General features: G+C 67.3%; 2 protein-coding genes across 3 annotated transcripts in view; one reads left to right on the forward strand and one right to left on the reverse strand.

The window, feature by feature from the left end:
- Window positions 1-485: 485 nt before the first annotated feature.
- On the reverse strand, window positions 486-4,437 carry PVALEF (parvalbumin like EF-hand containing). The gene is made up of 5 exons (XM_090059950.1): window positions 4,413-4,437; window positions 1,615-1,721; window positions 1,316-1,451; window positions 983-1,098; window positions 486-766 (listed from the first exon to the last, which is right to left on the reverse strand). Exons 2-5 carry the CDS (start codon window positions 1,718-1,720, stop codon window positions 723-725), a joined length of 402 nt encoding a protein of 133 aa, XP_089916076.1. The 5' UTR covers window position 1,721; window positions 4,413-4,437; the 3' UTR covers window positions 486-722.
- Window positions 4,438-8,536: 4,099 nt separating this feature from the next.
- LMTK1 (lemur tail kinase 1) overlaps window positions 8,537-23,575 on the forward strand; it is a 40,480-nt gene continuing 25,441 nt past the window's right edge. For both annotated transcript variants that reach the window (XM_090060157.1, XM_090060158.1), the window contains exon 1: window positions 8,537-8,897. In XM_090060157.1, coding sequence (XP_089916283.1) covers window positions 8,810-8,897 — 88 coding nt within the window. In that variant the 5' untranslated portion in view covers window positions 8,537-8,809. The remainder of the gene's footprint in view (window positions 8,898-23,575) is intronic.

Genomic DNA, 23,575 nt, shown 5'->3' on the forward strand with positions numbered 1-23,575 from the left:
CCTGCTGGCCGGCCGGGGCTTAGAAAGGGCAGCGCAGCACTAATGAGCTCGGCTAAAGATCCCCAATTAAGGAGGCCGCTCTTTGCCAGCGGATTAGCAGGGATCATCGGGACCTATTAGCTAGGAGTCAGCCCAGCATGCGCTGGGGGAGAGGTCAGAGGTGGGGTGGGCGGGTAGGGGGTCACGGCCACATCTGGTGTCTGGTCCGGGCCCGGGGGCGCCTCGGGGATTATTCTCCGACACAGACTGACCCGGCGGGAACGCGGCGCGAGCTGGCAGGCTCCGGGCAGGGCTGCTGGACACCCGCGCGGGGGGAGCGCGGCTTGGCGGGGGTCCCGGGCTCCGCTCTGTGCCCTGGCGTGATGGCTGCCCCTAGTCTTGCTTGCTCCGGGGCTGGTGGGCGCAGGCAGAGGGCAGGGGTGAGATAACACCGGCGGAGCCTTTATTGGGGGCTGCCGCCTCGCGCGGGAAGCAGGCAAGGTCCATGCAAGGGCTGGGGCACGTGCCCAGCTGTCCTACCCGGCCCCGGCCCTCCCCTCCACGCCAGGAGCAGCTGCGCCCCCCCGCCCCGCTCCCCCCACCCTCACCCCCACCAAGCCCCTGAGCCGTGCCGCGCAGCCGGGTTGTAGTCTACAGGCCACTGGCCAAGCGTCCGTGTACGCGGGGTCTGCACGCGAAGCAGGAGGCGCCGGGCAGTCGTCGCTCCCGTCCCTCTTCCCACCTCACTTCTTGGGAAACTTCTCCTTCGTGACCAAGTCGGAGAACTCTGCAAGGGGAAGGCGAGAGGGGTGGCGTGGGCGGCGGGGCTTGGCCACCCCTTCTCCGCTGGGGGGGCTCCAGCCCTGCCTTGGGGGCTCGGGAGCCTTTTCAGCTCCCCGGCACGTCCTCAGAGCCTGCCACGGTGCACGGCCACGCCGGCCCTCCGCGGACACGAGCTGCAGGGAGCAAGGGGCTGTCGGGCTCACCGCCTGGCTGCCCCTACCTTGGAAGTCAATGCGCCCGTCCCCATCCGTGTCGGCTGCTTGGATCACGGCTTCGGCCTCCTCGTCCGATAAGGGCATCACGGGTATGTTGCTGGGCACGGTGGACAGGATGTACCTGCGAGGCAGAAGGCACCAGCTCAGGGGAGGGCAGGAGGCTGCCACCCGGCCCCGGGGACGGGGGACAAGGGAGGTCTGCGAAGCAAGTGCTCCGCGACCCACGGCTGCTTTGGCAGCGCGGCAGAGGTGGGAAGCCGAGCAAAGCCCCACACGCGTGGGTGCCCAGGGCCCTGCCAAGAGGCGCCGGGAGCGGGGTCTGGGCCCGGGGCAGTTACTTGATCTCGTTCCACTCGATGAAGCCGCTGTTGTCCTTGTCCAGCATCTGGAAGGCCTTGCGGATGTGCTCCTCCCGCCCGCCCGCCGTCGGGAACTTCTGCATGTACTCGAAGAACTTGGTGTAGTTGAAGGAGGCTGCAGGTAGAGAGGCGAAGGGGTGGAGGGGACAGCAAAGGGCGCAGCACGCGGAGCAGCCCAGCCCGGGCCCAGAGCAGAGACCTGCTCTCCTTGCAGAGCCCGGCTGCTACGTCTGGGCTCCCCCCGGACCCCGCGGCCAGCCCAGCCCAGCCCCCGGTACCGTGGTGCCGCATGTCCGTGGGCAGCAGGTCGATGTCCTTGTCCGTCAGCGACGTGCCCATGGCCAGCGCCACCTTCTTGACCTGGCTGGGGAAATCATCCTCCATCCTGCAGGGCGACGGTAGCTGCCGGTCACCGGTGCCGGGAGCCGGGCCCGGCGTCCCCTGCCCCCCCGGGGCCTGCAGGTGCGTCCGGCCTGCTCCGGCCGGGCGGGGGGCTGGGGAGGGAGGGTCCCGCGTGCAGCTCGGCACCCAGGGACAATCCGGCTCCCCGGGTTGCCGCCTGTTAATCCGGGGAAGGAAGCTTTCCGCCGGCAGAGCCAGGAGCACGGAGGCCGGCGCCCCCTGACCCCGGGGCTCTGCCTGGCGCTTCCCCGCTCACGGCATGGCCCCGGCGGTCGCAGGGAGGCTGCTGTGCCCGGGGGAGCGCAGCCGGCCCTGGCTGCTCCAGAGGCAAGCCCCGGGCACCGCAGTGCGGCCCTCTCCTGCCCCGATCCACTGCTGCCCCGTCGGTGCCGGCCAGGCCTCCGTGCAGGGCGCTGCTCGTGGGCGTGGGAAGAGGCCGTGCTGCTTTGTAGGGTGTTTAGAGCACGACCCTGCTCTCCCTGCTGCCCAGCTCTGCCCCTGGGGAAAGCAAGCCAGCTCCTGCCCCAGAGACCCCCTCCCCCAGCACCAGGCACCTCCCAAGCTCCCCTGTCTGATGTCCCCGTGATCTTTAATGGGCGCAGGGAGATGAAGCTGCCTGGGGGTGGGTGCAGGCAGGCTCTGGCAGTGATCCCCCCGGAGAAGGAGCCGGGACCCCAGGAGTTGCACCCAGCAGGTAGGGCAGCAGTGCCCCGTGGTCTCCAGCGCGGAGCTGAGCAAGGAGCAGGGCGCATGGGCTCCTCTACCCCCACCACGCACCCCAGCCTCTGGGAGCTTTGCACAGACCCTGGGGGCTTCCCTGCTGTGCTAAAGGAGCTGCTGTCTGAAGACCCCGTGTCAGGTCCAGTCGCTCTTCCAGGGACTCCCTGCTCCCCGGGTGTGCTGGACCGGGTCCTGCAGCTGGGCCTGTGCTGGCTGGAGCCGACTGGGCAGACGGGGACGTTGGCTGCGCACGGAGGGAGCCCGTGCATGAGTTTCGAGCCCTGGCTGCCTCTGGAGATGCTTGTGACCCTGCCTGTGCCTGGCACTGGGGCTGCCCCGGGGTGGCTGAACTCTCACCTTGCAGCAGAGCGCGTCTGGGGCCAGGCCCAGGCCCCGCAGGTGCCACGGATGGGGCTGGCGTGCCCCTGTCATGCTTCCCTGCCCGCCTGTGGCACCCGCTACTTCACCCAGCAGGCCCGTGGCCCCCAGCCCCTCGGGGTGCAGATGGCAGCCGCACAGGATGTCGTCGGCCCCGGGGCTGGGCCTGCTGCTGGGCTCAGGGTGCCGCCGAGCAGCACTGGTGCTTGCAGGCTCCCGGGAGAGGGGGGAGCGCGGCCCAGTCGCACGCCCCGGTGCCTGGAGCCGCAGCGCGAGATCGGCCAGCGCAGGTGGCCCCGGCGCGCTCCCGCACCCCCATGTTTACGGCGGCTGAGCACGGATGGCCGGGTCATTTTACGCGTGACCTTTCCCGGCTGCTGGCTGCAGCCTGCCCCCGCGCCTGGTGCGCGCGGCCCTTTGCCCGGCCGGCCCCGGGGGACGCTTGGCTTCAGCACCCCCTGGACGTGCCCGCTTCACGGGACAGGCCAGGGCAGACTCGTCCAAGGTGGCGCAGCGCGTGACGGTGCCCGTCTGGAGCCCGCAGGCCTGGCCCTCTGTGCGCCGGGGACCTTCCCCTGCCTCCCCGGGGGGAGGGGCTGCTTCTCGCCACCCTCCGCCTTGCTGCCCCAGCCCCCCCTCCCTGCCCGGGGCAGCGGGGTTATTTCAGGGGCTCGGCTGTTGTTTTGCAGCAGGCTCCCTCCTCTCTGGGACTCTTCTGTTCCCGGGGCAGCATCTTGTGATGCGGAGCCGCTCTAGGGTTACGCTCGGCCGAAATAGCTCGGGCCTCCCAGCGGGCTCTCCGGTTCCGGGCGGCTATTTCTGAAAGGCCCACGCGGCCCCGGGGGCTCGCAGCTCTGCTGCGCCCGGCTTTGGGGGGCACCGCGGAGCTCCTGCTCTTCCCCCGAGGCGCCGGGCAGCGTCTCCTTCCTCCTCTTTGCTGTCCAGCTACTGCCGTCGCTCGGGCCGCACCGCGATCTAACGAGCTGCCACGGCTCGGGGCTCGGCCCCCCGGGCGAGAGCGGAGCTCGGCTGGGGCTCTGCGCCGGGCACGGGGGGCCCGAGCGCCAATGCTGCCTGCAGCTGGGCTCCTGCTCTTGCTGCCTTGCCTCTCTCTGGATGCTGCGGGGGAGCCGAATCCCTTGCCCCGGGCTTCTGGCTAGCCACGGTTATAGGCGCAAAAACTTCTGGCGCAAGCACCTTCCTCCACACCACATATCCAGAGCGTGCCTGCCCGGCGGGTGGCGCAGAAATGCTCCCTGCGTGGCTCTGAGCCCACGGCCCCGGCTCCCCGCACCGAGTCACTTTGCTTGGGGCCTGGTGCAGCCAGCGGGAGCCTGCCCCGTCTGCACCCAGGGAGCAGGGGAGCCTCCTGGCTCAGAGCGCCGGCTGGGAGAGCACCCCCGGCCCTGGACAGATGGACGCCGGCCTCTCTGGCACGGCCTTGCTGGGCAGGCCCTCGCTCTTCACGTCTGCACCCAGTGCTGGGCCCTTTCTGGACTGCCCTTGGCCTCGTTTCCTTGCAGAAGCATCCACTGATGCTCTTAGGCCTCGCTCGTCCCCGCTCCTCTGGGCTTACCTGGCACAGGTGTCCTGAGCGGCTCCTTCCCGAGCGGGGCTTCGGCGAGTTCTGGGGGCGCTGAGCACGCCTCCGGCTTTTATAGCCAGCGCTGGGGCTTGCTATTTCCAGAGACCTGCACCTGTCGGGCTCAGCCGCTCTCCTGGGCCCTTTCAAGACGTCGGCAGGAGGCGGCTCGGGTTCTCCTGGAGCGGAGCAGCCACGGCAAAGCCTGGCAGGCGACCGGCAGCGCAGGGGAGGGAGCTTCTCCATCCCAGGGGCTTCTGGAGTCGCAGCCGGGCTGCTGCTGAGCGCCGAGCTCGGAGTCACCAGACGCCACGGCCTCGCGGACCGGCTTGCCCGGGATGCGGCATCGCGCGGCAGGCCTGGCTCGCAGGGCAGGCACCCAGAGGGGAGCCCGCCGCGGGGCCCTGGCCATTGCACCGCTGGCATTGCCTCTGCAGACAGACGTGCCCTGTGCTGGCAGATGTGCCTGGCATGGGGGGGCACCCCCATGAACACCTCCACGACACCGAGCTCCTTTTCCAGCCCTGGAGGGTCTCCCCGGCCCGACAGCCCCCTGTGCTTCTGGGTGCCCAGGCACGGCACCGCGTGGCTCTGTCCGAGCCGGCGGGGGTGATGCTGAGCTGACGGGGGCACAACCTCCCCGAGGGCTTGGGCTGAGCCGCAAAGGCCTGTTTTATTTTTGCAGGGGATTTTCTGGCAACAAAGAGGGAATGCAAATTGAGATGTGGGTTCAGGACCCCTGGCTCCCACTGCGGCTGGGCTGGTTGGGGAGTCCGACTTGTGCTCCAGCAGCTCTTCTGCACCCCAGAACCAGCAAGGCAGCCTCCTCCGGCACCCGCTGACCCGGGGCCTGGAGCTGGCAGTGCGCAGGGCAGGCTCAGGATGGAGAAGACCCTTTGGAGGGAGCCCCGTGCCCCTGTGAAAGCAAGAGAAGGCCCATCTGCTGCCCCGGGCAAGTTGCATGGAGCAAAAACAGGCGAGTCCTGTATCCAGGACAGGAGTGCGGTGCTCAGGACCCCTGGGGACACCGGCGCCATCCTCTGAAGAGCTGCAGGGTGGAGACAAGGAGCAGGGCACAGCCCCAGTGCCGATCCCAGCCGCATGGTCCCAGCCTCTGGCACCACAGGGTGCCCTGGGAGTCTCTGGCAGGCACCAGCTGGTGGGTGATAATTGATGGCTATTCTCACCGAGCTCCCCCCTCCCAGTTAAATTTAGGCCGAGTATGACTCAGCTCCTGCAGCCACCAAGCAAGTGGCCCCTGCTTTGCTTCTCTGCCGGCCCCCCGCCGTGCTGCGGGAGGTGACCTCCCCGGGATCCCAGTGGGATGTCCCCCCTGCCAGCCGCCGTGCCCGGGCCTTGGTCCTCACAGGCAGCTCGGCACAGGGCCGCCACCCGCTCCCCGGCGCGGCGGAGATCAGACTTCAGTGACGGAGCAGGGGAGCCGGGGCTCCCGGGCTCCCCGCTCGACGCCCTGCACAGCTCGGGCGGGCTGCTCCTTCGCTCCTGCACTGGTTTCTGGAGCAGACCCCCCCCCGCCTCATGGCAAGGGGCAGCGTAGCCTCGCATCCGGAGCGGTCCTGCACTGTGGGGCCGTGCCGGGGAGGGGAGCCTGGTTCTGCGTGACCCCAGGGCTCGCTGCGAGGGGCTGGGGGTGCGTGGGGGAGACAAAGCTCCAGCCCCGATCTCTGTAATCGTGGCCGTAGGGTTGCCCGGAAGGAGCCCGGCGCCTCTGCAGACCCCGCTGCAGGCCGAGCTGCTGCCAACCCAGAGGCTCCTTGCAGGGGGAGTGTGGGAGCCTCGGCCCAAGGCGCGGGGGCTTTCCTGAGGGAAACAGCGAGTGACTGCAGGCCCCACCCGGGGTCCTCAAGGTACTGCTGTGGGCAGGGGCCCTGCCATGGGGGATAGTCCCCGAAAGCCCCCCGCGCAGCGAGCTGCTCTCGGTGCCGCCTGCCCCATGCGGCCCGGTGCCTGTCACCAGCCCGGGGCCCTGCTCCAAGGCAGGCCGCGGGGGGCTCCAAAACCGCGGTGTCCCGAGCTCCGGGGGGGTCGGGCTCTGCGGGGGGCAGTTAGTCGCGAGCAGCTGCAGTTTCTCCAGCGCCAGCGCTGTCTGCCGCGTGCCGCGCCGGGCCTGCTCAGGCCTGGGGCCAGGCCCGGAGATCCTCCGCTCGGAGCTTGCGGGGCTCGGGGGCTGAGTCCAACCCCAAGACGTGCGCGCCCCCCGCGAGGAAAGCTGCTTGTGCGGCGTGTCACCCGGGCATGCTGCCGCCAGGTCCGCCCCCCGTGTCCGGGCTGCCCCCCAAGCCGGGGGTCCCTGCTGCCCCTGCAGGGGCTGCGCTGACCGTCCCTCGTGGGCCGAGGCGGCGGCCAGGCTCGGGCCCAGGGACAGGCGTTTGTGCGCTGTGGTCAGTCTTCTTGACTGACACCGCTGCGAGGCTCCCCTCCCCCTTCCCAGCCCGGGCTACAAGTAAGTGCCACCTCCCATTTTACAGGCAGGGAAACTGAGGCGCGGGTGCCATGACTCCTCTTAGAGGGGCAGGCCCGGAGCTGAAGCTGGGTCCCGGCTCCTGCCCTCTGAAGGCAGCGGCCAGGGCACGGCTGCGCGGAAGAACGGCTGCCCGCCCCCCGGGGGAAGGGCGGAGAGCCAGGGCCAGCAGGCCAGGAGCGGGCACGGGCCGCCGGTGCTCCGGGACCCGCGGAGGCCGGCTGCAGCAGCGACGCAGCCCCGGCAGCAGACGCACGTGCGCCAGCGCCGGGCGCCCGCGGCCTAGGACAGCGGGGCTGCCGCGGGCCGGCTCGGACCTAGATCCGTCTCCCGCGTCCCGCCGGGGCCCGGGCCCTCCCCGCGACGCCCCTTTCCTCCGGGAATCCGGCTGAACTCGACTTCTGCGTCTGGTGGCGCCGAGGTCCCCGCTTGGACGCCGCGCTGCGCGACAGAGAACTGCTTTTTGCTCAGTTTAAGCCCTGGTTGCACGTGTGTGGCGAGAGCCGGTCAGTAATGACCCCCTGCCGACTCGCTCCTTGCCGTCCGGTGTGATGCGAACCCTCCTCATGCCCCCTCCCAGCCCCGTCGGCGCGTGCTCGTGTGCGGGCCCCCCCGTGGGCTCGGCGGCTTGCCGCCCTTCCCCAGACCTGCGGGAGCTCGCCCGGCTCCCTCCGGCGGCGTGGGTGCCCGTCGCTTGATAAAGGGGCGGGGTGGCACTGTGGCTAGGGGCACCTGGGTGTCGGGGGTCCCTGAGCTCGAAGCCGCGGGGAGAGCGGGTGCAGGCCGGGGGGCCCGGCTCTGCGGGGCAGGGGCAGGGGCGGGGGCGGGGGGGGAGCGGGTGTGCGGGCTGGGGCTGGGTGGGTGCAAGGCGGGGGGGGCCCGGCTCTGTGGGGCTGGGGCTGGGTGGGTGCAAGGCGGGGGGGCCCGGCTCCGTGGGGCTGGGTGGGTGCAAGGCGGGGGGGGGCCCGGCTCTGTGGGGCTGGGGCAGGAGGGGAGCGGGCGTGCGGGCTGGGGCTGGGCGGGTGAAGGCGGGGGGGCCCGGCTCTGCGGGGCAGGGGCAGGGGCAGGGGCGGGGGGGGAGCGGGTGTGCGGGCTAGGGCAGGGTGGGTGCAAGCCGGGGGGCCGGCTCTGTGGGGCTGGGGCAGGGCGGGTGCAGGCCGGGGGGGCCCGGCTCTGCGGGGCAGGGGCAGGGGCGGGGGGGGAGCGGGTGTGCGGGCTGGGGCAGGGTGGGTGCAAGCCGGGGGGCCGGCTCTGCGGGGCAGGGGCAGGGGCGGGGGGGGAGCGGGTGTGCAGGGCTGGGGCTGGGTGGGTGCAAGCCGGGGGGGGCCCGGCTCTGTGGGGCTGGGGCAGGGCGGGTGCAGGCCGGGGGGGCCCGGCTCTGCGGGGCAGGGGCAGGGGCGGGGGCGGGGGGGGAGCGGGTGTGCGGGCTGGGGCTGGGTGGGTGCAAGGCGGGGGGGCCCGGCTCTGCGGGGCAGGGGCGGGGGGGGAGCGGGCGTGCAGGCTGGGGCAGGGCGGGTGAAGGCGGGGGGGCCCGGCTCTGCGGGGCAGGGGCGGGGGGGGAGCGGGCGTGCGGGCTGGGGCTGGGCGGGTGAAGGCGCGGGCGCCCCCCGTGCGGGCAGGGGCGGGGCAGGAGCGGCCCCCCCGGCTCTGCAGCGCGGGCGCGGGCGCGGAGCGGGGCTGCAAGATGGCTGCGGCGGCGGCGGCGGCGGCGGGCGCGGGCGCGCGGGTCAGCACCGGAACAGCTCCCGGCGGCGGCGGCGGCGGCGGCGCGGCGCGGGGCCCGGCCGGGGCCATGTGAGCCGGGCGGCGGCGGGCGCGGGGCTGCTCGTCCGTCGGGCACCGCACCGGGCTCGCCCGCCCGCCCGGCGGAGGATGGCGGCGCGGCGGCGCTGAGCCCGGGGCGGCCGGCATGGGCTCGGGGGCCGCGCTGCTGGCCGCTGCCATGTCGTCGTCCTTCTTCAACCCCAGCTTCGCCTTCAGCTCCCACCTCGACTCGGGTGAGTGCGGCGCGGCGCGGCGCGGCGCGGCACGGCGGGACGGGCGGCCGCGGCCCCGGGGAAGGGAGGCGCCCGGCGCCGCCGCCTCCGTGCGGGCTCGCCGTCACTGGCTCGCGGCGGGGGCCGCGCGGGCGCGGGGCGCGGCCCGCCGCCTGGGCCCGGAGCAGGCATCCCGGGCGGGGGGCCGAGGGCCCCTCCGCTTCTCGCGGCGAGTGCGGGACGCGGGCGGCGCTGCTCGGTGCCGGGGCCCGGCGGGCCCGTGCTGCCCGGGAGCGGGCTGTTATGTAAGCGGCGGTTTGTGGCCTCGGTTGCGTCGCTGCCGCGGGGGCGCGTTTGCGCGGGGTCTGCTGCAGGCCCTTGCCCGCCTGCGCGGGGGTGACTTCTCCGCTGGGGCAGCCCCGACGCCTCCCGGTGTCTTGCCCCCGGGCGAGGATGCTCGAGCCCGCTGCGCCCCCGGGCCGGCTGAGGCGGCGGGACGCGTGTCTGCCGCGGGCCGGGGGGGCCGGGGGGGCCGGGGGGGCCGGGCCGTTCGCCGGGCGAGGCGCCAAGCCGCGGGTGCGCGCCGAGCCGCTCCCACCGCCGGCCTGAGGCTCATTACCGCGCTCCGAGTCCTGCGGAAAGCCAGGGGCGGGCCGGGGCATCCCGCAGCCCGAGCCGGGGTGGGCTTGCTGGGCGTTAAACACCAAGTCAAAGCCCCGTCCTACCGCGGCTTTGCTCCGCACGGCTCGGCGCGGCGGCAAGGCCCCGCAAGCGCGTTCCGGCGATCCGCCGCCCCCGCCCCCGCCCCCGCCCCCGCCCCCGCCCGGCGGCGCTCCCGGCGCTGGCGCGAGGGCCCGCCGGGCCTGCGGAGCCGGAGCTCCCGGGCCCGGGCCCGAGCGCGTGCCGGCGTCTGCCTCTCTCTGCTGGCTGCTCCTGGAACGGGCCCCCGCCCTTGATTACCGCCGAGGAAAGAAATCAAAGGAGAGGGGGGAAACCCCAGTTCTCTCTGCTTCATCGGCCTGCTTGTTTTGTGCACTTGGCCCCCGCGGTGCCCGGTCTGCTCCGCTGTTTCTTCAGCGAGCCGCTGTCCCCGATGCTGTCGCGCCGGGTGACTAGAGACAATGAAGCACTTTCAAAGCAGAAAATGTCGCCGGAAGCCGCAGGGGCTGGTGTGCGCGGGGGACGGGTGGGCAGGAAGCTGCGGCTGGCTCCCTGCTTTTCTGCAGACAGGAGCCCAGCCGGGTCTCAAGTTGGCCGTGTCCTTTTGGCTTCTGGGGACACCGGGTCTGCGGAGGCTGTGTCCGGGGGCGGGGAGGGTGTGGAGCAACCCTGTTCTGACGTGTCGCGGTCCAGCTCGGGCCTGGTTTGGGGGGCCTGGTTACTGAGCGCCGTGGCGGGTTGTTGGGCACAGAAATAGGTGGAGCTGCGCGTCTGACCTCTTCCTGCCGGCTGCCCCACGGGAGAGCGCAGGGGGGCCCACCGCTGCCCTGAGTCTGCAGCACCACGGCCCCTCGCTGGGCACGCATCGTGCAGTAGGCCCTCGCATGAAGAGCGAGCGGGCTCAGGCCGGCCTTCCTCTCGGATTCGCAGCGGGCTCCTTCCTCCAGGACCTCCTTCGCTCTCCGTTAGCTAATCCTGGATCTTCCCGTGGGCATGCAAAGCTTCAGCAGAGCCGCCGGGTGAGCCACGCCGGATGGCGGGTCAGCCTGGGGGACGGCTCTGGTTTCCACGAGTCCCAGAGGCTCCCCGCACCCTAGAGCCGGTGAAGATGGTTTTTCTGGCAAGATTTCCTGTTTCCAGCTCGCTTTCCCTCTTGGTGTAACAGGCCCTGAGCTGAGGACTTCTGAGATGAGAAGGCTTGGCGGTGCCATGCGTTTGGAGCTGGTCCTTATTCGGGAGGCTTTCCAGCTGAGCACCCAGGGGCGCGCATCCCCTCCCTGCCTATCTGGTCCTTCTCAGCCCGGTGCGAGCAGCGAAGCAGGGACAAACCGCGCCGTGTGTCGCCTGCTAGAAGCAGCAGAGATTTCACGGTGGGTTTCGGGGCCGTTCATGGGCCTTGACTGAGGCCAGCAGCTCTGAGGCCAGCAGCTGATGCGTCTCAGAGCACCATAAATACCCCGCTTGGCTGCCGCCTCCTGTTCCCCAGCGAGGGAAGGTGAAACGTTGCAGCATCGATACCACATCGATCAGGCCTGGAGCGGCTGGGAGGTGACGCGTGGCAGGTGGGGAGCTGCTGGGGTTGCATCGACGCTTCGCCTCCGCGATGCATTTTGTGGAGAGCCGGCGTGCTCCCCGGCGTGGGGGTGTCTGCCCCTGGACACCTGGTCATGCCTTGGGTCGGAAGGAGAGGAATTCAGGCTCGAAGCTCGGCACCGCATCGCTTCCGGCCCGCTGAGCTGAGACCAGGGGATTTTCCAAAGACTTGTGATCCCAGCAGAGGTTTGCAAGAAGAGAAGCTGGGGAAGTCTCTCTGGCTGTGGGGAACAGGACTGGGAGCAACAAACAGCCTCTTGCTGCGGCAGAGGAGGCTTAGGCTGGAGACGAGGAGGAGCTTTCTGACGGGGGGGTGGTCCGGCACTGGCACAGCTGGTGGATTCTCCATCCTTGGAAGTTTTCAAGAGCAGGTTGGATGGACGCTTGGCTGGGATGCTTGAGTCAGGGATGATCCTGCCCCGAGCAGGGGCTGGACTAGATGTGACCTCATGAGGTCCCTTCCAGCTCTACTTTCCCACGATCCTACGTCCTCCGACCTGGGCACTTCAAGGGATCTGATTCAGTGGCCAAGTCAGTCCCGTCAGGCCAAAGAGTCTTGCAAGTCTCCACGGAGATGATCCTTTCCCTGCCTCGCTTTCTCATGGGCTGAACGCATGCATCTGCAGCGCATGGCAAGTGCTCCCTGGCTCCATCTGGGCATCGGCCGCTTTGTCAAGGAGGAACAGGAAGCAATCCTTCCCCTGCAGCCCCTCCCAGCGTGGGTATTTCACGTGACAGGAGGCCAAGGGAGCCCTGTTGCCATAGGCCATGCTGGGAAGGGTGCCAGAGGGTGGTGAAAGTGTTGTCTTTAGCACCTTTCATCTCCGAGGGCTCCAGGCAGCCGGGATGCTTGCACTGACATACCAGCGGTGCGCACGGCTTGCTTCATCTACCGCTGAAATGCAGCCAGCTCTGGAGCGGAGGGTGACCGCCGTGTAACGGGGGCCCGGCAGTGCTGTGCTAGCTGCTGGGACAGGGAGCGAGGGTCTCGCACGGGATGGAAAGGGCAGGCTGGGATGCGGGAGAGCCAGGGTGGAGCGATGCCTGCCGGGACAGCTGCGGCCAACGGGGCTGTGATGGGGGCAGCGTGATGCTGCCGCGATGCATGAACAACGCAGCAGCAGACATCGCACCTTTGAGCATGCAGCGTCTGGGCAGCCTGGGAGGTTTTGGCAGCGGGGCTGTGCCCGGGTGCAGGCCCTGGGGCATGGGGGGCTCTGAGTCGTACACGGCCTTGTTGCATGCAGGGTTTTTCCCATCCTCTCCCTGACCTCTTCTGCTTCTCCCCGCTCCCTCCCTCCCTCCCCACAGGGGCGATTGCATTTTGGATGACAACACAAATTCCTGGCAGAGCAACGGAGGAGCAGTGAATATGGGCAGCTTGAAAGGGCTCAGCGCTCTTGGCACGCTCGGGGCCCGGCTGTGACTCATGGATTCCCGCGCCCCTGATTTAATGGGACGTGAGATGCCGAGAGGACGCGCGCGGGGCTGGCCAGGCCCGGGGGGGAGGCCAGCGGGGCACGGAGGCTGGATGTCAGGAGCTTTGTGGTGCCACTCCTGTGCAAAGGCCACCTGTAGTTTGCAGGCAGGGGGAGCTTCTCCTGAGGTCCGTGGGCTTCAGGCCAGGCCCACCGACCCGTGCCCTGCACCCCTTGCTTGCTCAGTTTAGGTCCCAGAGCTGCCCTGGCGCCACCGTCTCAGCCCTTCTGCCCTGGGAAGCGGAGTCAGTTCCACTTTTGCCTTTGGCCTATTTCACTTCTCATCTTGTTCCTGGCAGGGCTTGCGCCGAGCCCTTGGTCATATTTTTGCCCCAGCAGCGATGGTGGCTTCTCAGTGCATCCCCCCCCCCCCCCCCCCCCCCCCCCCCCGACTACTCTGACCACCCGTGGCAGGAATGCTGCTGCGCCTCGCCTGCTCTGTGCACGGGGCTGGCTCTGGCCATGGCTCTTTGCAGAAGCAGATCCAGGGCTGGGGTTCAGCAGTGCCATTGCACCTCCCCCTAGTTTGTTTCCTGCTCAACCAAACCCAATTCCCTGGGAGCAGCAGTGGCATTTCTATTCAGGCAGTGCTGAAGGGGCAAATTGATGTCATGGCTCATATCCTCTACCTGATTCCTCCTCACTCCACAGGTGCTAACACGGTATCTCCTTCTCAGTGGTCTTGATGTTTCATTAATCAAGTTATCCTTTCTTCTGCAGTTTTGCTGTCTGTTGGCCATTCCTAGTAATGCCTTCCCTCTGCTTCACGCCCCTGCGGGCTGGTTTTAGCACTAGCTAAAAACCTGGACTTGAGTGTGGTAATTTTAACTCAGAGGAACATTAACTCAGGTGTGGGAATGAATACTAGTGAAGTGTTGGATGCTCAAGAAGGCTAGTGTTTATAGTATGAATCTGAGTAAGAGATGTGCATTTAACTTGTATGACTACAGAACTAATGAAACAGTGTGGTTTGACTGTTTTTACCTAGTTGGTCATGTTTTTTAATATATAACTAACACACACACACACACACACACACACACACTTATTTATTTATTTATTTAACATATAGCCTAGCAAATTAGTGCACACTCCAGCAAAGTTATATTCAGTTTTGCTTTGAACCTAAATTGCACAATAAATGCCAGGCCCCGTGCATATTAGGAAATCTAGTTTTTCTTGAACTGGAGAAAAATGTGTTGCATTGATGCACTATGCCAGCTGCACCCCTTTTTCAAAATCCTGGACCCACCCACAGGCACCACCATGGGCAAGCCTGCTCTCTGTGTTTCCCCTTCAGGGCAAATGGGGATTACCATATTTTCTCACATACAAGACCCCCGCTCTAAAAACACGTGCCGAAAATGTTCTTGTGCATTATAAGAAATACAGGAGGAGCAGCTTCAACTGGGTATGGGCAAAAATGAAAGTAAAATCATCTTGGGACTCAGGGAACAGAAGGTGAGCAGGCTCTGCTCCCTCGCTGCTGCTCCTCGGTTACTGCAAGGAAAGATTTGTTTTCATCTTTCAGAAATGGGGTATTCTATTCTGGGGTGTGTTGTATGCCAGGAAATACGGTAGTTGCCCCACTGGCGGGACAGGGGCCTTGGGAAGCCACCCCGCTCCGTGGCGTTCAGGAGGTGCTTGGCAGGGAGGCTCGATGGTTCGCTCTCCAGCTGTGTCAGCTGATGGCGAGCGTGGGGCTGTTGTGCTGGGACACTGGGCCTGGGCGTGTTGGGGACCGAGCAGGATGGGTCCTTGTCCCTGGCGTCCGTGGCAACCAGAGGAGAGCGAGCCGGCAGGCTCCGCTCAGCCTGTGCGCCTGGCTCCGGCTCCTCCCGGGCTGTGCTGCACTGATGTCATCGCGACCGCGCGCTCGCTCTGGTTCAGTTTATAATTAGGGTGCAAAGCAGATGGCGAAGGCTGGAGCAGCAGCAGCAGCCGCGCTTACGGGCTACGGGGGCTCTGCCGGGAACCACAGAGCCGCATGCATCCTCCCCGGGGCTTTGATGTCAGAGCGTCCCCCGCGAGGACCTGGGAGCAGGCTGCTGAATGATGCTGGCTGCCGCGTCCCTGGCCCAGTGCTCTTGACTCAGGCTCAGGTCTGCTGATTTTGGGGGGAGCTGGGTGTGATGGGTGATGGGGGGGAACAGGGCTTACTCCACACTTCTGCTTGCAGGGCAGTACACCCCCTTGGGCATTCATACTCGTCGGAGGGGATTGCTGAGTGCTGTGCGTGGCTGGCCCAGGGGAGTTGCCGGTACCATGTCAGCTGGCATGGGCTGAGCTATGAAAGCCGGTTCTCAACCCAGAGAAGAAGGGTGTGTGTGCGTGTGTGTGTATATATATCTCTAGCTATAGATAGATACAGCATCGGGTTAGCTCATGCAGTGTGAGAAGCTGTGAGCCCGGCTGCTCCCTGCCACGGGCTGCAGACCTTGCACGCGGCATCCTTGCAGTGAGCGGGTACAGGGCCTCGGGGAGCAAAGGCAGGAGCAGCCCGCGTCCCCCCCAGAGGTGACTGCTATGCACGCTGCTCTCAGGCCCTGCAACAGTGCCCGTCCCAGCAGGCCGGCAGCCAGCCCTGGAGGATGTCTGCTGGCTGTGGGAGGCTGCCGGGTAACGTCTGATGCACTCGCCGTGCTGCTTGGTGAGGTACTTAGTCACCGTGTTTGTGGCGGGGGCAGAGGATCCATTTTTGCGCTATGTACAAATCCCGTTCCCAGTGGACTCCGTGCAGGGGGCTTTGCCTGCTGTGTTGCAAAGGGGCAGGTGGGAGCAGGAGGCCCTGGGGAGCCGTGGCCAGAGGGGAGCTCCAGGTGCTCCAGCAGCAGCCCGGCTCTTCTCTCCTGGTTTCTCCCTCTCCCCAGCCCAGTGGGCCCCTCGCCATGACAAAGGGGGCTGCTTTAATTGCAGAAGAGAAGAAAAAATAGTGCCAGGAAGACAGTGGGGTGGAAATGAAGCTGTTCTCTGGCACCGCTGCTGCACAAGCAGGCCGGATCCATCCGGGGAGGACTGAAAAGCCGCGGTGCCGCCAGGGTGAGGGTCGGCTTTTAGCACCGGGGAGTCAGGATGGGGAAGAAGGGGTCAGAGCCCAGAGCAGCAGACGTGGGGAGCAGGGGGGAGCACATTGCCTCCCGTTGGCCTCTTTATGATCCTCTGGCATCCAGTTAGTCCTGGAGTCTGTGGCCTGGGGGAGCTGCTGGCTGAACAGACCTCGGGATGAGGCCCCTTCCAGTGCGGTGAGAGCTGGGTACCCCACTCAGCCACGGGGCTTGTTGCATTTGGGTGCTGGTAAGGGCGGTGGCTGGGTTGTGGGCTTGGGGGCACGGCAGTCCTGTGCTGGTGAGGCCACCTTGCACTGCGCGGCATTGCGGGCACGCTTCCTGGACTGGGCACGGGGATGCATGCATGCAGGGTCTGCAGTTCAGCTTGCACGTACTTGCCTGCCACACACGCACGCACCCCCCCCATGCACACATCCGCACACCAGACCCCACAATTGAAGGTAAATGCGTGTCAAAATGATTCCAAGTGTGACCCCTTCCTTATTCGCCTGCCACCTCAGGCGCGTGGTCTTTCCCTTGCAAAGGGCTGGCATCACGCTGGTCTAGGGAGGAGGAGCGCGTGCATCGAGTGCTTGCACTGCTGTTGTCTGGGCCCCAGATTCGGATCTTGTTAGGTGGAAACTTTCCTCCGTCAGCATCTCTTGGAGGCCCTCTCTACTACGTGGCAGCTGGGAAGAGGCTCCGGGGCATTTTGTTTGTCCTGATCTGGTCTCACATGCAAGCTGCAGGGCTCCTGGGGGCTGGAGAATGGGAGGCCTGGCACGCCGGGCATTGTGCAAGCGGGGGATCGGCGCGCCGTGGCGCTGGCGGGGCAGCCTGGGTTCGGGGGGTGCCACCCGCACCCCCTCCCCGCTGCACGACGGACCCCGCCCTGGGGTAGGAAAGGGTTGAATTCTCACTGGCTTCAGTGGGTCCGGGCTGGGCTCCCCGCGCCGGCTGCAGGCCACTCGCGTCGCCTTCTTGTCTCCGCCACTCGGTTTCAGAGCCGAGGTTTCTTGTTTCGTAACTGTTCTTATGCCGCCTGATAAAAATAGGCTGCTCCTTTCCACGCGGCTTCTCCCTCCCTGTTACATAAACGCTCCTTCTGCAAACGCCCTCCTGCTGCGTGCGCTCCTCACTGCTGCTCCTCATCGCACGCGGCCGCTGGTCCGGGGCCGGGGTTCGGCCCCCTTGGTTCACAGCTGTCTCCTGGGCCCCGGGGCTCAGGGGCCAAGCCGGTGTCACAGGCCGCGGTCGCATCCCACGGAAAGGGCTGGGGAGCCCGCTCCAGACGTGGCGTATCGCGGGGATAAGCCGGCCGCGAGAGGGATGTGCAGAGGAGCAGGGAAAGCTTCTGGCGGCGTCCGCTGGCCTGTGCGCAGTAGCTGGCCGCGCTAGCGGGGACCTGGACCCGTGAGCCTGTCTGCCCTGGCCTGACCTCTGCCTTGCTGTGGTCCCTGGTACCAGGACTGGTCGATGGCATCGAGGCTGGTGTTTGCTGGCATCTGACTTAGCTTAAGACGGTGGGGCTCAGCGCCGGGCACTAATGGGTGAAGGAAGGAGGCCAATTGCAGTGGCTTTGCCTGACTCGGCCCCGGGGGGCCGGGAGCAGGATGCAACAACCCTGAGGCTTTGCACCCGTCAGTGCCGTGTTCTGCGCCAGCTGCCTCGTGGTTTGGGGTCCAGCGGGCTTCCCCGTCACCACCCAGACTCCAGCTGCCCCACCTGTGGTCCTCGCATCTTCACAGGACTCCGGGGGCTCGGGCCTTAGCACCGTGAGACTCGTGGCCAAGGGTGAGAGGTGGCGGTGTGGCGCGGCAGGAGAAGGTCTCACTCCACAGGACCCCCCGCCCTGGCCTGCAGCTGCTGGACTTACCCCACTGAAGCTCGGGTCTCTGCAGGGCGTTTAATGCACAGCCGGCTGGGAGCCAGCGGCTCAGCCCCCTCCTAGGCCTGATCTTTGCAGCCCAGGCGCCGGCTGCTGGGGGGGCCGGGCTGTGCCAGCCTCGTCTGCAGCTCTGCACTTCTCGGTCTAAATGGGGAGTGGGCGCACGCCTATGGCGCGGCATTCAGAGCGGGTATGGCCGGTGCCCCCTCGCAGGAGCTCCAGCCCACGTCCGGTCGCTGAGCAGCGCGGCACGGCCGCAGATGGGCAGCTGCCCCCAAGGCCCTTGCCCCGGTGAGGTGGCGAACGAGGGGCCGGCCGGGCTGGCAGCAGGAGGAGCCGCTCGCTTCCTGGGGCAGGCTCTCGGGGCCCAATTACCGCGGCCGTGTGTGGCTCTCGTTGACCTTCGCCACGGCGCCCTGCGCTGCCTGGTGACCGGTAGCTGAAAGCAAAGCTGCTGCACGCGGCCCCCTCCTCGCTGGGGCCGGACCTGGGTGTGATGGGGCAGGTCCTTTGCAGGGGCGGGGTGCTCATGTGAGCGCTAGAGCGGGGGTAGGACCAGGGGCCCTTCGCCTCCAGGCCAGGAATTTGACCTTCGCCGAAGCTGGCAAAGTCACTGTCGGTCGGTGGGTGTCTGGTTGAAGTGGGCCCTGGCTCTGCCGCGCTGCTGCCCTGCCGGGGCACTTTGTTTGAAGTCTGCGGGACTTAAATGCCTGATGCTTTTAAGTCGTGGTTTAAATCAGCGAGTGAGAAACCTTCATTTAAATAATCAATGTTCATCTTGCGTTGCGCTGTGCTTTTCCGTTACTTCCCCGCAGGCAGGCTGTCTCTGCCGGGGGTAACCGTTACGATTTGTGGCCTTCACGGTAAATGTGTCGCTTCTTTCTACCAGCCCTCCGGACACGCTGAATACACGCTTGGCCAACTATGCCGGTTGCCAAATGCCCATTCAAAATCATAACGGGCTTCATTTTCCTGTGTTACAAATGGGGAATGGCATTTCTTATTTACTAAGTGATTAATTTTTTGCTCCTGGTGTGAGTTAAGCATCTTCCGCCTGGAAACTCGGATCCAGTCAAAATGCAGAACGCCGGCATTTTCAATTCGTTTCTTTTTAATTATTATTATTAGTTCAATGAAACCGTTTTGCTGATGGCTAAATACCTGTGGGGGAAAACCCATCAAAGCAAGGCTTGTGTTGGGAACTGACCCATTTACTTAAATGGTGGAAATATTATCTGTATTGAGGGGACTGAGCGGGTGGTTCTGGTCAACCACATCTTTCAAGGGTGTAGGATCAGGAGACCTCTGCCCTGACCCCTCGCTTCTGTTCATAAATTGGAAGCAGGAAAGGAGCTTCCCTTGCTTTCTGCCACCTCTGAATCGCCTTCTCAGTTCAGAACGACTCTGGGATTGAGCTGAATCCCTGGGAACGAAGGGAAGGGTCCCCGCATCTGCAGAAGCCCCCCGGCTCTTGCGACCCGGTGCAGGATTTCAGGCAGCTCTGCCCCAGGTGTTTGGCCACTGACTCCCCTCCCCAGTTCAGTGCTCAGCTGTCTTTACAATGCCAGCAGCAAATACGTGCTGCTGGAATAGTCTTTGTTGGGTTTTTTGGTTTTTTAAAACGGTATTAACAGATTATACTCAGTGGAGGCCTTCAGTTGTGCCGCTGGCATTTCACCTGGGCTGATTGTTTTAAAAAGGATCATTTTAAGTTTAAAAAAAGGCAGTGTTTTTAACTAAAAAAAGCCACAGGTCTTCCTCCACCCTGGTGGTCGCCCCTCCACAGCGCTTCCCGCAGGAGGTTTGGTCCCCGCAGGGGTGCAGGGCGGGCACCTGGGGCGTTGCCGGCGGTTCTCCGGGCCGTGCACGCTGGACTCTGCTCCTGGCAACTCTGTTTGCTCCAGAGCCTGGATCAAGTGCTTGTCGCTGGGCACGGCAAGCGCGAGAGCCTCCCGCTGCCGGCTGGCACTTGGGCCTCTGGATTTAGGGGCTGACTCCGACTGGACTGGGATGGGGACGCGTGAGCTGGGCACCCGCCTGCTCTCCGGGGCAGCTGGCTGGATGCGCGGCCAGGACTGGGGGAGAGGCTGCAGAGGCCAGGGCACCCGCAGTCCCCGCCGTGCTCCACTTCTGTGCAGGCAGCGGGATGTACTTCACTTCCCGGCATCCCTGGCGTGCGTTGTGCCAGCCTGGCAGCATCAGGGTGCTGCAACCCCTCTCCTCCTGCGTTACCGGGGCACGCAGCGTCCCTGGGCCAGGGGCCCTGTAGCCGTGGCCCAGGTGCTCCCCCAACTCGGGCCAGCCCCTGCCGGCCGGCTCTGCCCAAACCACGCGGCTTCTGTGAGCCGCCTTGCCTGCTGGATCGGCCCCCGGGACAGGGGTCACAGCCCGCGGCCCATCCTGCGCCCCTCACCCCGGTCTCTGGGCTGCACGCGGGTAATGCAAGGAGCCCCCCGGGCTGACTTCCCTCCCGATGCCCCCCGCAGCTGGGCTGGGACCGGGACCCTGATTCGCGGCGGGGGCACCGGCAGGCAGGCGGGTCCAACCCGGGGGGGGCACAGGGAGCTGAAACCACCCGCGCCTGTTGCTGGCTCCGTGCACACCCTCCCCTCGGTTTCCCTCTCTGCAATCCCAGCCCCAGGCCTGTTCCTGAAGCGCCCGGAGACGCGGGGCGGCCGGCGGCAGGTTGCACACGGGTGAGCGGAGCGCAGGCTCTCTGAGGTGTAACGTTTCTCTCCTGGAAGCTGCTCATCCGTCGAGGCCCTTGATCTCCCAGGGATTATGGCGCTCGCACAGCCAGGCTGCGCTGGAGCGAGAGACGCCTGGACTGGGAGTGACGCTCGGCGCTGGCAGGCTGCACTGTCTGGGCCGTGCCGTCGCCCCCCCGGGCATCGCTGGCACGGGGCGTGGGCATGGGCAGGCGCCGGCTAGGGTGCCGGCTGGCCGACTCCTCCGAGCTGGGCTGCAGTCCGGCCTGGTCCCTCTGCTTCCAAGGCAAGCAGCTTTCCTGGGGGCTGGCGGGGGCTGGGGTCAGTGCTCCTCACGCCGGGGCGTGCATGCTGCTGGGGTGCAGCTGGCTCCTAGACGGGGGCCAGAGTTGGGACCCCGGGGTTGCGGGGCGAGTGCCTGGAGGAGCAGGGAGAAGCTGCCGTGACATCCCGCGCGCCTTCCCACCCGCAGCGCGGGTGCTCGCAGCAGGGGGACTTCGGAGGGGTCTGTGGACCAGCAGCTCCTGGGCTGAGGATCGGGGGCTGGACTGGATGGGCCCATCCTGTGTCCTGGTGCTGCTCGATCTGGGTGCTGTGTTTTGCCCGTGGTGAGGAGAGTGTGCCCTGGAGGACTCGGGGACCACGGGCGCTGGAGGATGGAGAATTAGCCCAGAAAACACAAGAGCAGGAGTTTGCAGAGCCTGGGAGTGTGTCAGAGGTAGGAATCTCCCTGGCGGCCCAGGGGGTCTTGCTCCTCTGGCGTCTGGGTGCTTTTTGAACAGCTTGCATTTGCACAGAGCCCCGCATGGCCAGAGCACCCCTTGGCCTCCTGACGGGCAGCGGTGTGGGGGACGCAGTGCAGCCGCGGCTACGGGGTGAGGCACACGGGCCGTGTCTGGAAGGGGGTGGGCAGGTGCAGTGGAGTGACAGTGGCGGAGTTTATCCAGGGATGGCTTATAACAGACAAATTTGTGCAACTGTTTCTAAGACGGGATCGCCACGGCATGTGCACATGCATGGGTGCGCGCGTGCACGCATGTGCTCAGGCCAGTGGTGCCCCAAGCACCTCGGCTGCCCTGGCACACCGGGCCCCTGGGATGCCGGGAGGTGGCTGGTGTCCCAGCTTGGGGCCGAGCAGTAGTTTGGTTTGTGGCTGCCTTGTGCATGTTGCTGGTGCGTGTCCTGGGGGAGTTTGCCTTCCGCCGGCCTATTTCCCGGCCTTGAGCCGCTAATCCCGTCCCCGACCTGCGCTGTCGGCTCATCCATTATTCAGCCGCTATGGGTGTTTGGCTCAGTGTGAAGGGAGAGCAGATGCAGCAGGAGCTGGCATCGCCACGGATCGTCAGGCCTTGTAACAAGCCCCTCGGTGCCCTGCGCGGGGATGGGGGGGTCTCTGCGGTCATCCCGCAGCTGCCTCCCTGGCAGGGCTGGTCGGGCTGGTCCCATGGGCTGGGCACAGCGGCCTCTCGCTGCAGGGTCGGTGCGGGTCTGCCTGCTTTGCAGGGAGGCTGCTGGCCCGGAAGCTGCCTGGCGGGGCTGCGCCGAGGAGAGAAACCGGCGCCTTGCTCAGAGTCCTGGTTCTGGGCCACGGAGCAGCTGGCCTGGCATCAGCTGTTGCAAGCAGATCCATGCCACTGCGCCGGGAGGCTCAGACTGAGCTGGATTTAAAATGCAGGTGAGCCCAGGCCAGGGGTCAGCGGGGGTTCACGGAGCATGGGTCGCCGTCCTGCTCCGCTCCTCCCTGCCCTGGCAGTGCCCTCCAGCTGGCACGTAGCGAGAGGTGGCTCTGCAGCTCTCTGCGCCGGCTGGCAGTGCCCCAGGGCACTTGGGGTGCAGGGGGGTGGCAGGACCCGCTGAGCTGTCCTCCTGCCCTGCCCTGCCCTGCCCTGCCCTGCCCTGCCCTGCCCTGCCTGCTCGGGGGATCACAGCCAAGCCACGTCCCTGCTCCATGCCCCAGTTTCCTCCGGTGGTGTTGATCTTTGCAAGCTGGATTGGGCCCCTGGGCAAGCAGGAGGCGAAGTCAAGCCAGAGAGGTGCTCGGAGCTCACCCCCTGCCCAGCTGCTTGCTGGGGGGGCAGAGGGGGGCTGGCCAGCCGTGGTGTCCGGTCCTGCAGACCCGGCCCCGCTTTGCAGCCTGCCTTGTGGCTGGGCGCCGTCCCCCTGCTCCGCGGAGGCCCTTCCCTTGTGCCCACCCCGGCAGCTGCGGGCGCGGCGAGGCGGCTGGCGCGGCCGAGCGCGGGGGCTCCGGAGGGCCGGTGCTGCCGGCCGGCTCCAGGACGTGAGTCAGCAAAGGAGCGTGGAGGCCGGGCTGCAGCGGGGAGGGGCAGGGAGCTCCGGTCCCTGCTGCAGGGGCCGTGGGCAGGCTGGGGCAGGGGCAGCCCCCCCGGAGCTCCCCCGCTCGCCTGCAGGGCCGGGCCGGGCCCCAGCCGGGGGCCTCGATGCCTAGGTCGCTTCCGGGGGAAGAGCAGCAGGAGCCGGTGCAGAGCTATTCCCTGGCCCGGGTGTTGCAGGTGGGTCTGGAGGAGAGACGTGGGGTCGGGGGTGCCATGAGGGGGGTCCAGATGTGTCTTCTGGGGCCCAGGGGGGCTGGGGCAGTGACCCCAAGTGCATCCAGCTGGGATCCCCCCCCCCCCACTAAGCGAGGGTCGGGAGAGCTCCTACCTCCTGTCCCCCTGTACCGCTGGCCTGCTCCGTGCTGCTCAAGCTGCTCCGGGTGCGCAGCCTGGGGTCGCCGTGCGCCTGGGGCGCTCCGGGCTGTGGCCGCTCGGGGCAGCGTGCCGGGGCCGCAGGGGTTGTGCGGGCTTGTTCCTGGGCTGAGTTGGGGGGGGGGCTGCCCAGGGGCGCGGCGCAGGGCCTGGGAAGGAGGAGGGGCCGAGGGGCTCGTGTGCCGGCACCCGCCCCGCCGTGGGCCCGCGCACGGGGCTGGCAGCCGGGGGCTGAGCACAGCGGGCGGTGCCGCACGAGCGCAGCCCCGGGGGAGGTCCCGTCCTAGCCCGGCGCCAGGCCCCGCGCCCGCGCCCGCGCCCGCGCCCTCGCCCGCGGGTGCAAGCCAGAGCAGCAGGACGCCCTTCCCGCCGAGGCGAGGACCGCCGGCTCGCCGCAGTAGCCCCGCACGAGGCCCCGCGCGCCCCGGCCTGCCGTCGCCTGCGGCTCGTCGGGCCCTCGCCCCCGCCCGGAGCAGCCGCCGGCGTCCCGGGGCCCCGCGGCGGGGGCGGGGGTCGGTGCGGCCCTCGGGCCCCCGGGGGGGGCCGGGCTCGCCTGCCTGCCCCTGTCCATGGTGCTGACGCGGGCGGCGCGGCCCGCCGGGCCCAGCCCCCCCCCCGGC

Source organism: Crocodylus siamensis, chromosome 8 (assembly GCF_052110815.1).
Source record: "Crocodylus siamensis isolate JL-2025a chromosome 8, ASM5211081v1, whole genome shotgun sequence".
Taxonomy (NCBI): Eukaryota; Metazoa; Chordata; order Crocodylia; family Crocodylidae; genus Crocodylus; species Crocodylus siamensis.